General features: G+C 45.9%; 1 protein-coding gene across 1 annotated transcript in view; it reads left to right on the plus strand.

Annotated features, from left to right (window-relative positions):
- Positions 1–267: 267 nt before the first annotated feature.
- The window catches only part of TWIST2 (twist family bHLH transcription factor 2), a 35,711-nt gene continuing 18,756 nt past the window's right edge, over positions 268–17,222 (plus strand). The window contains exon 1 of the mRNA XM_065841186.2: positions 268–1,074. Coding sequence (XP_065697258.1) covers positions 563–1,045 — 483 coding nt within the window. The 5' untranslated portion in view covers positions 268–562 and the 3' untranslated portion in view covers positions 1,046–1,074. The remainder of the gene's footprint in view (positions 1,075–17,222) is intronic.

Below are 17,222 nucleotides of genomic sequence, written 5' to 3' on the forward strand. Positions count from 1 at the left end.
AAGCAGTCCAGCACCCCAAAAAACCCTGGTGGGGATGTGGGGGGGGGATCAGCCCAGAGTGGTGCTGCAAATTCAGCATCTATAGGGATGGGGGCTGGGGTGGCAGGGGGTGGTCACCAGCTATCTTTTATTCGAGGTGCATTCCCAAGATTTTAGTTAAGTGTAACATAAAACTGTGAAAGTTTAGCAGGGGAAAAGCTTTCCTCCCACTGACCTGGCCGGCCAATCAGAAGGGAGCCCCGCACCTCCCTCACTTGTGACAACTATTTAGCAACTGAGCTCAGCTAAAGTTTCCAAAAAGTTAGAATAACTTCCTCTCTCCAAGACCTCAATTTTTTGCACAACCCCGATCCTTGAAATAAGAGCCCTTCAAGCAACCTGGAAAACGTTTGGTCAGCAAAAAAAAAAAAAAAAGAAAAAAAAAAGGCAAAAAAAAAAAAAAGCCCTCCTGTTTTTCCAAAGGATCTGTCTCAGGAATTTAAAGCACATTTAAGACACACACACACTCACATAACATAAGGAGGGGGGGAAAGTCTCTTCCCCTCCCCTTCTTGCAGAAAGCATGGAAGAAAGCTCCAGTTCTCCTGTTTCCCCTGTGGATAGCTTGGGGACCAGTGAAGAGGAGCTGGAACGGCAGCCAAAGAGATTTGGCAGGAAGAGAAGATACAGTAAGAAGTCCAGCGAAGATGGCAGCCCCAACCCAGGAAAGAGGGGGAAAAAGTCCAGTCCCAGCTCCCAATCTTATGAAGAACTACAGAGCCAAAGGATCCTGGCCAACGTCAGAGAGAGGCAGAGGACTCAGTCGCTCAATGAAGCTTTTGCCGCCTTGAGGAAAATCATCCCCACTTTGCCCTCTGACAAACTCAGTAAAATCCAGACCCTCAAGCTGGCGGCGCGGTATATAGACTTCCTCTACCAGGTGCTACAGAGCGACGAGATGGACAGTAAGATGACGAGCTGCAGTTACGTGGCTCACGAGAGGCTGAGTTATGCCTTCTCCGTATGGAGGATGGAGGGAGCGTGGTCCATGTCAGCCTCCCACTAGCCACCGCCCGGGCCAGGCGAGCCCAGCTGGTAGGTACCAATTTCTCTTCTCCTGGATGATGCTCTGTGTCTGCCTGGTTACGGGATGGGGTACCCGCAGTTCCCTGCACCAGCCCGGCTTCGCCGCGGGGCTGGGGAGATGCGGCATAGCTTGGTAGGGTGCGGGGATGCTGCCGGGCAAGGGGTTTGGGGCCAGTGACCTGGAGGTGAGATGGGTAGCGTGGATGTGTCCTGCTGCCTCTCCCGCTCCCCAGGGCCTGCAGAAACTTAAGATTAAAAAAAAAACTTCCAGGCAGGCAAAAGTCAGATATACCCTATTTAAAAAAATAAAATCAATATGTTTCTGCTTTGCATAGATGGGGGAGCTGAGAGATGACCAGTATTAAGATTTGGCTGATGAGGGACAAGGCGGCAGGGGAAACCATCGTTGCATGAGATTTGCCAGAAAGCGCTGCTTCAGGAAAGGGTTTTAAGGGAGGAAAAGGCAATCTGTAAAACAGACTGACAAGAGGATCTGAAACAGCTGCCGCCCCACTTCATGGGCAGCTGTGCCCAAAAAACCCGGTGCTGAACCAGCGGTCCCAGGGCAGCTGCAGCCTCTCCCAGGCGGGGGTACCAGCGGGTCTGTGGGACCCAAGCGGGGTTCAGCCATGAGTTTGTCCCAGGTTGCTTCTGTCTTAAAAGAAACAAGCAGCAGATGTCGGCTGCAACCCCGGGCTGTGCCCCTTCCTCCTCACACAATAAAAAACAAACAAAGATAGAAGAAACTTTGCCAGTTTTTTGTATTTGTTCAGTTTCCTTTCCTCAAAATGCTGGTAAAGCAAAGGCTGGTGTTAGACTTTCGTAGACTGGGACTTAGTTTCTTATTTATTCTCAGCACTAAATCCTTCCCGTATCGTTTTCCATTAGCAGAAATCTACTTCCTCTCATGTTGTCTTTCTAATATTTGGGGAGGGAGGAATAAACAGTAAGAAAGGGGGAAAAAAGCCCTTAGTAACACCCTCATCTCCAGCTAATTAAGCAGAGCAGCTCTGTGTTGTGTCAGCGAGAGTTTGCAAAGGGCCAGTCACTCTCTGGGGCTCGGTACATAAAGCAGAGCTCATGAACCCGTTTCACCCAGCAAACACTCAGACGGGAAATTCCCCCCCACCCCCTCGTAACACCGTGCGTGATGCAAAATGAAATAATTTCATCATGCAGCAAATGGGCTCCTTAAAGAGGAAAAGAAAGTTTATCCCAGCCCATTGGCCAAGCTTTTTTAAAGACAAATCTATCTTCGCTTTAATAGCAATAAATGTCTCACTTTAAAAAAAGCTTCATGCAACTACAGTGTTTTGGCTTTTTTCTAACAAAAAGTGTTCAACCACGACTTATTAGTGCTGTAAAATGCTGAGTAAAAACCATTTTAGAAACCACTTCAAGTAAATGTTTTACTTGTGTCTTGAAACGGTTTGCATTTTGGTGCTGCAATTAGGGTTTCCGCGCGCTCTTCTAGGGAGCTCCAAAAATGTTAAGCTGTTCAAAAATTGGTTACTCCATCCATTGCATAAGCTGCCTGTTGTTTTAGTTTTGTTTAAATAGGTAGTGCTGCTGTGGTGGGTTTTATGGCTATTGCTGGCATTACTATTTTTTGCATGCTGTGCCCTAATTTCAACACAAAAAGCCCAAGTCAAGTCGCTTTTTAAAAGGATAAACCCTCAGTTTATAAAATAGAGTGCCTTTTTCCCATGATAATCTGACTAAAAAAGCTGCAGCAAATAGATTAAACTAATACACACGCAAAAAGCCAGGCTTCTTGTCAAAAACAGATGTAGAATGTCTCAAACACATATTTCTTCAGCGGTTTAGATTGGCTGAATAGTAAAGTGCTGGGATGGAACAATGCATTTATTCTGTTGTCTCCCAAATGATGTGCTGCCATTAGCCAATGATGTTTTAAAAACTGTTATCTAATACACAACCATTCCTCGCTATCACACAGTACTTTAGCAGCAAAACCTGCTTCTTTTTTTTAACCATATTTGAAAATCACTGCTTGAATTATTATTAGAATTTCCCCAATTAGGTGAATTTTATTTGTGGATGCCCAGATTCCCCCTAAAAGAAAACGTCCCTAAAAGAAAATGAGAGTGACAATTCGGACTGCGTGAAAAACCATGCATAGAGCCAAACCTCGATGTGTTTTCAGTTTGTTTCGGAACGGATTGGTATTCGGCGTCTTTGCCACAGCTCCATGGTTAGAGGTGGCTTTTTCCTCGGTGTTTGCATGCCCTAAGTAGGAAGGTGGCCTTTCCCCTGAGCCCTCGGACCTTCCCTCTCACCCCTCCGTTCTGTGCCTGTGTCTGCACACACACGTGCGTGCGGTTGAACTGTTGAAAATGTTGTTGACAAATGGCCTGGTGTGGTGCAGTGTCAAATTCTATCGTTTATGGCAACAAAATTTACATCTGCCAGCATTAAAAAAATAATATATATATCTCTACATACAACAAGATTCTCAAGAAACCCTCTAAAATGGGCAAACTGAGCTGGGTGGTGCGTCACGGACTTCTGCGTGGGTCTGTCATGGCCAGAGTAGTTTTTATGTATATCAGGGGAGCAGCCTGTGCAGTCTCAATGGCAAAAAAAAAAAACCCAAAAGCATTAAGAAGTAGTTATCTGAATGCAGGATCAGCTTATGCCTTTCCTAGGGAATAGCAAGCCCTGCAAACATTGGGTGAACACAAAGGGGTGAGCTCTGCTTGGGCTGGATTGCCGCAGCCATCCTCTCTTTTCCCTGGGTTTTGGGGAGAGATAGGCAAGGAAAGGTTTTCTCCTTAAAAGACCAATTGTTCCCACTCAGCTGCAAAAAAAAAAAAAAATCAGAGGAGCTTTCTGATTAGAAAAAACAGAGCCTTGGGAACTGGTAAAATGCCACCTGGTCTTTGTGAATGCCAGCAGGTCACTGCTGCTCGCTCCTCTGGCCACGAGAAGTTTTCCTGTTCTGTTCTGTGTAATTACAGACAACTCACTCCGGTAGTTTCGAGAGAAGCAGGCGCAGCGTCGCGCTTCGATAGTGTAAGAGGATGTTTCAAAAGAGATGTAAAGTTGAGCCTTCCTACCCCAAATGTCCCCATCCTCATCCCCAGCACCTGTGTCCCTTCCCTTGCAGCCACCTCTCTCTTTTCCCTTCAACATGTTCAAGATGCTCTAAACTAAAAAAAAAAAGGCAGAAAAAATGATTCTTGCTATTCCATTTTGTAGGAAAAATACTGTCCAACCAGGATATCAGGAGCATCAGCAAAGCGTAAAGGCCAATACAGCTCTAACCCAGTAAGACCAGTCTGCCAGCAACCCCCTTCTTCCCGCTCACCACAGCAGGGTTTGGGATGGACCCTTTGCCTCCCCTGGGCTGGCACTGACACTAATAACACCTTTCTCATCTTTTTGTGCTGGAGAAGCCACATGCAACGTGTGCGTGTGATACACAACCATCTCATCATTGCCCCTTCAGACTTCTAAGGGCTGTTTCCAGTGTAAAAAGCTAGCATCCTATTTCATTTTGTCCTTAAAGAAGCAAACAGATGTTATCTCTGTTGGCCCTGGGAACAACCTAATTCTATAGTTTATGAGAGCAGTACAGTTAACCGGGGGTGTTGTGACACTGGAACTAAGCCCTTTTTGTCCCAAAAGCCCTATTTTTTTTATACGCATCCTTAGAAAAATGTAAATATGTTTCCTTGACAGGAAGGATTGTAAAGTTTGGTATTTACATTAATAGGCTTGTGGAGGGGGGGTTTCATCTTAGTACATTTAAAAGCCCAGCAAAAAGCATTTTGGATCTTCTGTTTATGTTTGTGTCTTTTCTTGGGAAAGAATAAATCTGTTACACAGCGGACACCAAATACATTGCAATCAGCCAGAAAACGCTCAGGCGCAGAGACCTTTGAAAGAGAGGGTGCAAGGGAAAGGGTCCAGAGAAGGAGACATGCAAAAGACAAATCTGCCATGGACCAGACATACATAAAGTAATTACTGATTGTAAAGAGTTGGAGACAGGCATGGTGGAGGATAAATGTTGGATCAAAACCGAAAGGCCACTTAGAAGAGCAGCAAAAGCATGTTATTACTTAATCCATCAGAGCCTGGGCTGCGGCAAAAGTCCTATCGAGAGATGTGCATTGAAGGGTCATTAAGGGAGCAGTCAAGACATACATTTCAGCAAAGCAGACTAATTTGTCTCTAAATTAGTCATCCTCACACCAGTCATCTGTGCAAGAGCAGCTCTAATTTTAAAGATCATACAAAGCACCCTCATTAAAACAAAGGGGAAGATGGCAATGCTGTTCCTTCACAACCTCCCTTCAGTACTTTTCGGGACATATTTCGTAGAGTTATAGGTAGCAGTGATGAATTAGCCTTGGAGATCACAGCAGCCTCTTACAGAGCTGGGACAGATCCTGTAACCACTGCTGAAATCTCTTTTGGGGACATTTCTTGTCACTCTTTCCCTCTAGCAATATAATTATTTTTATAGCTGTAGCTCTGAGAATCATTTCCATGTGGTTTAGCACAACTTTGAAATCTCCAAGCCTGAAATCTGCAGAATTTATATCTTGCTGCCGAACCGTAGGAATAAGTCTGACGAGGCCATGAACGTTTAAGGGAACGCCACCACAACCCCGAGCGCAAACAAACCTCGACGTGTAATCAGGGAATTACAGCTGCTGGTCGGGGAAAGCACACATTTGGGAGAGTATTTTTCCTTCCCCCTGTCTCCAGGCTCTGCAGAAGATAAGTGTGGGGGGAAAGCTGATTAAAATAAAGCGCTGTGCCATTAAAAACTTCCTCAGCTGGCTCCGAGCAACCTTGCTGCTCCTTGCTAGCTGACAATCCCATCAGACATCTCAGTGTGTTGCTCTAAGTGACTTGGAGAGTACTACACACCATCACTTACGATTTAGTTCTTTGACAACTCTGGAAGCAAGAAAAAACAAAAGTCCTGCAGCTGGATACTAGCAGCCTCACGCTAATTAATGATTAGTTCTCAAGAATTAAAACAGTAGAAATGTTAGCCACGGAAAAAACAAGAAAACCAAAAAAATTCTAGGCACCCCAGTATTTAATTAGATTTGTAGTTATAGAAGATGACCACTCAGCGACAACAACTAATAATACACAAATAACAAATTAACTCAACCAGCCAATAAATCAAAGCAAGGCAGCCCTTACCCTCATACCCATCTCTTTAATCACTTCCATACCAGTGTACTCTGGCCCCGTAGCCAGACCTGGCCACCAGGAGCTGGTCCACCCAGCCCATGTCAAGACACAGCAACTGTGCCACCACAGCCAGCTTTTGCAATTCCCTTGTCTCTCTCCTGGCAAGAGGAGACAGTTAAACATCAAAGAGGCTCTTTATACATGTTCATGGGTGTACAAGGTGAGGATCAGGACTCTGATAGCTCTTTGGGATGTGCTTCTCCACCTGTATTACCATAGGGCTTTCTTCAGAGGGCTGACTGGTAAAATAAAGGACCTGCTTTTGAATTTTTTCTGTTATCTGTGACCCTTAGAGTTTGAGGTTTTTGGCATTTAGCAGTAAAGAGGGTTTTCCCTTAGATGGGGTAAAAAAAGAACGGAAGAAAAGTCTTTTTCCTCTGAAAAATAAGCCATCATTTCACAGGAAGCAGCATCAGGAACCTGGAGACGTGAGCACCTTGCTGGAGGAGGGTGAAAACAGGACAGCGAGGCTATTGGCACCACTTCTGCACAAATGTTAAATAAGCAACAACAACTGTTAAGCCCTATCGCTAACAGAGGGTTTCAAAGGGGCCATTAGACCCCTGATCTGTCTGGAAGGTCTTCCTTGGGGTCTGAGCCTTTTACAGGGGGTAAAACAGTATTTCGACCTAATTCTCTGAACCCCAGACAGGCAGCATGAATGCTCTCCCACACCAGCAGCCAGCGGGTGTTTGTCCCTGCATGGACTTTCATCCTGCCTGTATCTCAATGGGAAGGTGGCAGCCGGGCACCTCAAGACCTCCCCCAGCAGCTTCATTTGTGAGCCTTTATCCGATTCAGGATGATTTTTTGGGGATAGGAGTTAGGCAGATTCGGTCTCGCACAGTGTGCAAAAGCGATCAGACATCAAAAAGAAAATAACCCTTGTGCCCTGTGCTGTACCATGAACTGAAAGTAAGCTACAGTCCCTCATCTTCCTCCTGTGTTCTCCTCTCCATCTTTTAACTACAGCTCGGAAAACAGAAAAAGAGAGAATGGGGAAAGAGGCAGATGTCTGCTGGTTCAGCTTGATGTATAATTACTGGAAGATGTCCAGTAAGCCTGTACTAGCTTTAATTGAATTCCTAATAAGATAATTTTGCCTTGTTAACTGCATCCCCAAGAAGAAGCTTTACTGTTTCCTTAAGAGATATTAGATCAGCCAAACACACACTTTAAAATGCATGAATTAGGTTTCAGATTAATTTAGCCACCAAAAACCCTCATGCAGTAACTTAAGCGATTATGCCTTTAGTTTAAGCTGTTTGGGGCTCCTTTAAAAAAAAATCATACGTTTGTGCTTAAATGTAAATAAACCTAATGCTTAGCTAGAAGACATGGAGGGATCACGGCTGCACTGACGCTCCTGTTAAAATAATCAGCTGATCCAGCTTGGAAAATTTGGGAAGGTAGGATGAAGCCAGAGAGAGGCTTTAATGCAGAAAGTTGCATTTTGCGTGGTCGGGGGATTCCCCGCTTCATTTGAATCCAGCGTCCACGACACCAAGCTCCGTAATAAAATTAAGCTGCCGGAGGGATCCCGCACCGCCACAAACACGCACATTTAAGACTGACCCTTATGGCATATTTCATGCACACCGTGATGAAATCCTGCTGCGTAATATGGCTTGTTAGAAGAAATTCCTGGCTGGGAGGTGAGGCTCAGAAAACCACAGGGATGTTAAGAGAAAAAAATGGCAAACAGGCTTCCCAGCATATGATTTGCTGTTGGTAATATGGTGGTTTATCTCTAGTTAAGAACAAGAAAGGACTTTAATCCCTCTGCGGAAAGCACCCCAGTACCATCACCCCATGGACGCTGTCGGGATCGCACTCACCCCACAGCACAAATGACTCACCCTCACTGCGCTCGGGACAGAGGAGCAAAGAAGCAGCATTTCATTGTTGAAAGGAAAGGGTGAAGCGCAGAGGACCGGCGCCGAAACGCTGTTTTGTTACATCCAAACAGCCCCAGCCCACTGTGCACTTCTGCAAAGGGGGATGTAAACATACATGGCACTTCTATATAAGCGCTGCTCGTTTAAGGAAAAGCTCTAAGCTCCCATTTGGATGTTCAGAGCAAAGACCCCGGCAAAAGCAGTGCTGCAGGCTGGGTTGTACACGCAGTACGGCCCAGGAGGAGCCCCAGCATCTGCAGGTGCTCAGCGATGCCACCCACCCCAAACACGGGGGGAAACCCACAGGGTGTTGTCCTCCCCAAGAGCACACCCTCATACCAGCATCACGATGGGCACAGCGGATTGCCCATGAGAAAAGCATCTGGGGCACGATCAGACTGTTAATCAAAGGAGTCAGGAGAGAGAAAATAGCTTCTCAGCGTGTCGAAACTGAGCGCCTGTCTCCTTGTCCCTCTCGCACACTTCCCACCGGGATACCCAGCACCACCTCCATGGCACATACACACCAAATTGCATGCCATAGGTACCTTTTGCCAATTCTCATGAGCTTTTAAGTCTTTCTTCCTGCAAAATGCCCAGGCTGGCTTGTCCTGTGGGCTGTGGCAACCCAGACATCAGAGGGTGCTACAGCACGGGGTGGGTGACAGGAATTCAGCCTGTGCACGAAAATCTGCATGGAACCAGAGAGTTTTCAGCTATGGCAGCATTTTTGGGAATACCAGGGAAACATCACCATGAAAACTTCCCAACAAGATAGTAGCGCATAAAGTTACATGATAAAAGCAGGCTAGATTAAATATTTTCTTAAAAAAAAAAATCTATGTGTCCAACATTAATATGTATTTTTACACATTAGATGAGATGGCTATTCTGCATCTGTTAAGAAAGTTTATTATTTTGCCTGATGAGCTCAGGAAACTTCTGACATAGCCAAGCTCTTTTTGCTGCCTCTAATTGCACGTACAATGCTTCAGGCACGGCCCTGCAATCTCCGCATTCAAAACTCTCTTCCAGCTCAGTGGGGTTCTATGCACTGAGCAACCAGGTATTTTGTAAAAGGTTTTTCATCCTTTGCCATGAGAAGGGTTGTTTAATAGCTTGCTGTTATTACCAGCAATAAATAATTTTTTTTTTTTTATACCATATGGGTCTAAAATGTTCCTTGTTGGAGGGGAGCTGAAGCACGGTTGAGCGTCTGGTTTCTCACCAGCTTCCCTGTAGAGAAGTGGAGAGCTTGAACTTGGATTTTGGTGCAGAGAGGTGGTTCAAAGCACTGGATTTTGCTCAGTTTGTACCTCAAGAGCAATGGAGATCAGGACATCCCTTTCCAGTGATTCCTTCGGAAATTTTAAAAACACACAATGTAGCGTTCAATATTTCTTGTGATAACTTAGCATGTGTGAAGGAAAAACTCACCACTGTTTTACGTGCCACAGAAAGACCCCATCATCTCAAAATATAATTATGGGTACCCCCAGCCAATGAATGCTACGTGCCCAGGGGGACGAGGATACAGGGTAGCATTTTCAGCCATAAATTTGGAGCTCAAAACACACCAATTTTCAATAACACTGAGTTAATGCGGAAATTTAATTTCTAAGCACTGCTATTTTGTAAACCAGGCAATACTTTCACTCTCAGTGGGTGGCAAAAGGTAAATATTTTAAAGTGGTTGAACAGTCGAAGGGAAACAGACGTGGCTTTGAAAATTGTAGTTATGTCTTAGCTGTGAATTAAGTCAGAATGAAAGAGAAATACCTCGCTTAAAAAGTGAGAGTCTTCAAATATATTTCCCTTTTTGATACTGGTTTATTGTTCTTGAATATATCATTATTGGCCCATTTTCTGCTGCAGTTTGAAAGGTTTTTATAAGTACCTCATAACGCCTGAGCAGGTATATACACAAGTCCTGAGAATGTTTATTATCAATACCCATTCATCCCTGCTCCTACAGAAACCTCCTGTTTATAGCACATTCTGTGCTATTTCCTAATGCCATAATTTCACCAACCACGCAAGTCACTTGCGCTGTGCTTTTGTTCCCCAGTGCCGCTTTTTCTTAATCTTCTATTTAAACGCTACTACACGAGTTATCACACAGCTTCAGCAACATTTGAAATTACAAAACCTCTTTCTAGATAGGAAATCCATAGGCTCCCCCCTTGAATTACTCTTCTGATCAGTCTGCTCTTCAGCTCTAATTTATTTTAGGCACATCCTTAAAATTGCACAGGCAGCCAAAATATTTCAAAACGAGGGGCCTTTCAATCATTTCTCCTATGCCACGCCAGCAGACTCAATGCCTAAAGCTTTGCAGGGGATTTGGTTACCGGGACTCCTCAGGGCACGGCTGAATTTCGAGTTGCTCCGTCACAAAGGCAGCCGGTGAGGCACCTGCGGCTCCGCGGATGTGGCAAGCTCAGCATTTGCAGCTGGTTCCCTTCTTGCATGTGAGCTGGCAGTGGCATGGGGATGTCTGCCCCAGGGAAGGGAAAGCAGCCGTGAGCACAGCCCAAGCGCTCAGCCCTTTTCAGGCAGTGCGGGGACCTCAGCCTTTAATTCTGGTCCCTCCCAGCCCCAGCATCTCCCAGCAGGACAGGAGCCCTCTCAAATTTGGGCTCTCTGTCTCCCTGGCTGCCAACACCTCAGCACAGCACAGGGATGCAGCACCATCAGGCTTTACTCCAGCAGATCCAGGGACATCAGATATGGCTGAGAGCCAGAGGAGGCTGTTCCTCCCATTATCATTTTCTTAAGGAACTAAGATTTTTTTTTTAATTTTTTTTTTTTTTTTAAAGAAAAAGGAAAACAGGATTTGGCAGCAGGCAGAGGGTAGGGATCCCTGCCAAGGCCTGGACAGCTGTACCTTCTTCCCTAGCAAGTTGTGTGATCAGCCAGGGCTGTGCTGAAAGCCAAGAGGAGTTACCATAGCTGCCACATTGCATTTTGCTGATCCTCCCTCTGGGAGACACCTTAAAGAAACAAACCCACCCTAACAGCTACGCCAGCACTCACACTCCACCGTGCATCAGAGGAAAACTATGGGTGACCTCTCAGGGTTTGTGTGTTGCGTCGGGTTTTTCCCCCCTCAATCTCCAGCATTTCTGATCCAAGACAAGGGGACAGGAAAGGAGGAGAGCAGTTTATACAAAAAATGTTCTTCCGTTTTCTGCAGCATCGTTCACGCACAGAGGCCACCCACCCCTCCCGTTCATGGCCTCAGCAGCGCTCCCCATGGCTGGACCTTCCCAATGCCTTGAAATAACCCAGGAAACTGTGCAAAAGCCCCGGCAGGTCCAATGCTGCCTGGAGGCAAGCACAGCTCTGCCTCCAAAATAACCCACCCCAGCCTGTGCCATTGCGATGCAAATCTTGACGCTTCTGCCTGGTGGGGTCTTAAAAACAGCAGAAGGAAAGGGGCGCATCAGGAGGAGGGAGTGAGACATGATGAGCACGGAGGAGGTTCGAGAAGCACTGATGGGCTGTGCCCAGCTGGCAGCAGATACCTGCTGGGAGAATTCCTGTGAGTCCCAGGCAACAGCTGGGGGAAACCTCCACTCCCTTCCCAGAAGAGCTGGTGACAAAACGAAAGGCACTCATTTCTTTTTAAACAGAAAATTATTCTTCCTTTTCTTCAGGAAAAAAAGCAAGAGACCTATTCCCAGGTGTTATATCTGCTCTGTCCCCTACATGACAGCCAGGCACTCAACAGGCTTCAAGATTTATTTTTAAGCTCATCAGTGAAACAACCTTCAGACCTCCAAAGCTTTCTTTCACATAACCTGCCACTTATCTTCTTGTTTCCATTATAAAGCTCATTTCCCTTGAAAACAACTCCAAAATATACCACCAAGGAGTTGTGCTTGCTCCAAAGCCATACTGAGGTACGCTGTCACCAAACTGTTGCACAAACATACTTAGCTGTTCTCCATAACCTAGCAAACCCATAACTAGTAGTTCCCCAGGGTCAAAGTAATCTGTTTGATGGAAAAAGGCAGAAAGTCACAGGTTCCCAGCACAGCTTGCTCCTGAGCTCTTGCTGACTCAGCATCTGCAGGCACTAGAGGGCAGGGTACACTATATTAAAGACTAAGGTGGGTTTGAGGTTCCATCCAAGGGGCACATCTCATTTATGTCTAACAGGGGAGCATGCAGGATAACTGGGAGCAGCCAGGAGCTGCCTCACTGTGCAAAGCAAGGAGAACCTGAATTTTGCACCGAGCACATCCCAGAGTGGTGATCATCAGGACGATCATTTCCCAGGTTATTTAATTTAGGGTCAGAATACCAAATGGCACCAGGGGCACTTCCACCACAGTGCAGTCACAGCTGCCTGTTGCTCTGCCAGCCAAGTAATTCAAGGTAAAATGTTTTGCCTTGCAAGAGGGATGCTCCGAGCCATATTCATCGACACTATGCAGCACTTTCTGCTGAAAAGCATTTGGCAAATTCGTGCAGCAGGCACAGACAAGCTACACTGCAAGTGCTGCAGCTCAGATTCTTGGAAAAACTGGCTTGGTGCTCAGCCAGTTGTCAATATACTCTTTCTATGTAGAAAAACTGTCAGGATTTTTTAAAATATAATCTCATTACTTTCTATGTATATGATTAAAGCTCTACTGTCCTCATCTTAATAGGATATTTTAGACTGATTCCAGACAAAACAAGTACAAGTTTATTCCATTCCCTTATTGACAGCCATTTCAATAAACAACCAAACTTTTCAAAGTTTGCTCCAAGCAGGTCATGCAGCACAGGCCTTTCATTAGTGAAAAACCTCATAGAATTGGCAGGCTTCAAGAGGAAGGTAATTTGTGGTCTAAACACAGGAAAAACCTCTCTCAAGCCTCCCAGATCTCTTTGCAGGGAGGGCCTAATCCCACTTAGCAGCACACTGGAGGCAGATACCCTGTGCCCGACTGCAGAAAATACTGTGGGCTGACTGCCAGGAGCAGCAGGTTGCACCCTGCATAAGTGGTGGGTTTTTTTCTGACATCACAACTTGTAATACATGATAGCAACTACAAAGATTAGATTGTGCAATGGCAAACCCCTTCCAGGATGCAGCCTGTTCCTACTGGCAGCTCAGCAAATGTGGTGCAGGAATCGGGTGTGATGGGCATCACTCCCAGCGGCTGGTACCCACAGGTCTGCCAAAAAGCATCTGCCCTTCACTAAGGGACTGAACTCCTTTAAAAATGTAAAGGTTGGGGTGCTCAAAACCTGCATTTTAAGCTGAGCCACCTAGAAACAGCACACAAGAGCTTTCAGGACCATAATCAAAATATTGGGCTAGGGAGATGAATGGGACAAAAAACCCCAAAATATTGCTGTTTCATAGATTTCTTAGCAGAAAATCATCGAGAGCTGTGAAAAGAAAAAAATTGGAGGTTTTGGTTGCAATTTAGGAGTGGAGATGTCTCGCTCCTGCTTTGCTGCTCAGGAAAGAAAAGAGGGTGTCTGCAATCATATACTTGGCTGCTGGGAAATGGGATGTTTTCCAGGGCAGTGAATTAGTAGCCCCTGCAGAGATGGCGGTCGAGGAAGGGTCCCCCACACTTGATCCCACCCGCTCTCTGTTAATCTCCAGCCTGTTTCGCATTGCTGCTTTTGGCTGGGGCTCTGTGTGTCTCTGCCACACATGCCATGGGATGTTTGGACTGGTTTTGCTCTCACCAGAGGTCCTTTGCTTGGGCAGTTTACACCAGAGCCGCTGGGCTAACTGTAGGGACAACAGCTCTTTGGTTACCATGTGCCATTTGATGTGCTGGAGCCAGCAGGCACAGCAGGCTCTGCTCTCCTTGCACCCTTAACCCATCCTGAGGACACTCATCTCCACCATACCCTGAATGAAGAGGCCAGGCTGAACCTACTCCTGGTTCAAACCCACACAGTTTTGGTTGATTGGTGCCTCAGTTTCCCCTCCGAAAAACAAATGCTAGTATTTTGAGTGCCTATTGTCCGTCTCCCATGTAACCAGCCAGAAAAAGGACCTTCTTACAAACAGTGCATGTAGAGAAGGGATCCATATGCAACCAGACTGGTTTTTTCCTCTACCCAGCCCTGTGCCCCCCAGCCAGCCCATCCTCCTTGCTGGCTGTACCCCCACAGCGCAGAAAACACCCTCTTGGTACCCTGTATTTTTAGGTGCTTTTTGCATCCCACTAGGATCCGACTGCTGCCAAATGGACACGGGCTCTGCACTGGGGCCAGGCTGAGCAGCCTATCTACAGCAATTTATACGCATTTCACAGCTTCTCATTTCAGCAATGTAAATTGCAGATGTGCACTTCAGATTTGGAAAGAGACAAAATGGAAGGAAAAAGGTTAAGCAGCTCTGTGAGCCACTCCAATACACGACCTACTGTTGATTTAGAAACTTACCTCAGCAGTAAATACAGAATAAAGTTCTCTAAACTGTTTAACCTTTTGTATTCTGTCCAGCAAAACAAATAAATGAGAACAAAACACTCCTCCAGAGTCAGAAAAGCAACAAATCTGGAAAACTCTGCAGTGGAGTTAGTACCAAAAAAAAAAAAAAGAAAGCAGACATGAAAGGCAAAGAGGCAGGAACACACATTAGCAAGCAGATAATGAAGAAGAGAGCACAGAGCAGGCTGTGCTGCTCTCTGGGAACTGCTCCAGGCAGAAAAACATGAGCAACAACTTTCCGAATAAGAAAAAGAAGCTAGAGCCCAAAACCTGCTCCTGCTGAAGTCAACAGTGAGACTCTGGTTCAAGAGGAACCAGCAGCCACTTTGTGCAGGAGAGCGGTTTGGACCCAGACTCTCCCTGGAGCTGCAAGACTCATAATGTCCATTATAATCCCAAATTGTTTACCCACAGGCCATTTGGTTGCTGCTTTTTTTGGTGCTAGAAGCAGCAGGCTGAAGGTAAAACACACCTCAGCCACACCTCAACTCAGAAAGAACTCTGTGTGTAATTTCAAAAAGGCATCACAGGAGCATTCACAGGAGCATTAATTTTGCTGCAGGCAGACAGGCAAGTCCTGTGTGTGCATCAGCATCAAGAAGCTTCTGCACTGAAGACACAGACCAGGCTGTGCATGGAGGTCCCCTTATCTCTGCTTTTCAGAAACCCCTGCGAATTTCTGAAGGCAGCTGAACCATACAAACTCCCCAAGATCTTGTCGAATCACTTCTGTCTTCAAAACACAGGGTGTAGCAGTGGAAGGAGAGCTTTCCCTGGGATTTGAGGCACTGAGTGGGAGTTGAGAGAAAGGCCAGCATCTGCTGATCTCAGGGTACCACCAGGAGAATACTGCACAAGGATCTTGAGGAGTTCACTTGGGCCAGAGCCATCCCGAGGTCTCCAGTTAAAGCAGAATTGCTAAAAAGTCATGCAAAGTGACCAGGGGAGCCAAAGGGGCTTTAGAGTCCCAACAGTTGCAATGATTAAAAGGAAAGCTGATGAATAAGCATTTATAGCATATATCAGACTTTCCTTAAATATCTAGGCATGCTTTAGATCAGCAATTCTGCGGTGCACAAACCACCAGAGATTTTGCAGAGATGGGGATGCATTAAAAAAAAAACAAAACAAAACAAAAAACCCACGCCACTAAGGTCAGCACAGAGGTGCAAAACTCAGGGCAGAGACATGACTGCCTGCATAGTACTGATGGATAATAATCCAGACCCAAATACATCTTGGACTAGTGTTCTCCCATGAGTTCTTAGACCAGGGATGCAACCCTCCCCACTTCCATTTGTACAACAATGACAACCCTGCTGTTGAATGTGAGACTGAGTTTCTTTGTTAAAAATCCCACTGACACCTGGAGCATTTCAAGCATTTCTCCCCACCTTGCTGTGAAAACCCTTTCGTGTTTCCGCAGCTTTGAACAGCCTCTGCCCCTGGTTCACCCCGGTTCCCAGGCAGTTGCCAGCCCCCCATATCAGACGTGAACTTGGACAGGATTTCAGAGACCATACTTCAACTCTTTTTGCTAGTTTTGAACTCTTCAAAGATCATGTGTTCAAGCTTTTCCACCTGAAGTCTGAAGACTAAAACCATACCCTATTAGAAATACCACAGTAAGACATGACATGCTTTATTAATAACGTAACTTTAAAAATTACATGGGATTTTAACAAAATAAAGTAGGGCTAAGTCTAGGCAACACAGCAGCAAAAAAGGTTCCTGGTGCATAAAGGAAAACAGAAAACATCAATATTTTTGCATTACAAATGTTGAGCTAGCAGTGTTGCCAAATTGTGGACATTTTCAGATGTGTTTCTGTCCCTTCATCTTTTTCTTTTTCCTCTTTTGCTGAATATCCTAACACAGCAGCATTCACTTGCTATAGACAGACTTGAAACTGCAGGATTCTCTGCCATGCTGCAGCCTCTCCTGAAGGAGCAGGAGGGGATCTGGGGGAAGATGCTCCTTTTTAACTGTAACAGATGATGCCCAGTGTTGGGAGGGAGCCCCTGGGAAGCAGAGGAGATGTAAGCATCAGTTTCTTTGGAGGCGGGACAAACCCCCACTGATTACATGGGAGGAGAATTTCATGCTGTTTTTGAAACCCTAAGAAGTGAGGTTAGTGGCATTATAGAGAGCTGCCAGGAGCAAATGTGCTCACAAACACCTCCCTGTACTTTGCTGGGATTGAGTTGAGCCTGACAAACAGTGAGGAGCCCAAAACTGGGAGAAGGCACAACACAAAACTCAGGGAATATGAACCAAGAGCTGGGATCATCTCCTGTGCTCTTATCTCAGTGGAGACAAGTGATAGAGCAAAGCACAGAGGGAGCAAAGGGAGCCGAGAGGGAGAAAAGTGGAGCAGACCAGGAGAAGGAGCCCAGGAGACCAACAACAGAGGAGACCAGGGAAGAGGCAACATGCAAAATGAGCAGCTTGGGCTGGAATTTATCACAAAGGGAGGCTGAACTCACAGTAGCTCAGGGTTCCCCACAGAACACTGCATCCCATGGATGTTACAGGCATGATGACCGAGATGAAGTGGGAGCAACC

Source organism: Patagioenas fasciata, chromosome 7 (genome assembly GCF_037038585.1).
Source record: "Patagioenas fasciata isolate bPatFas1 chromosome 7, bPatFas1.hap1, whole genome shotgun sequence".
NCBI classification, from domain to species: domain Eukaryota; kingdom Metazoa; phylum Chordata; class Aves; order Columbiformes; family Columbidae; genus Patagioenas; species Patagioenas fasciata.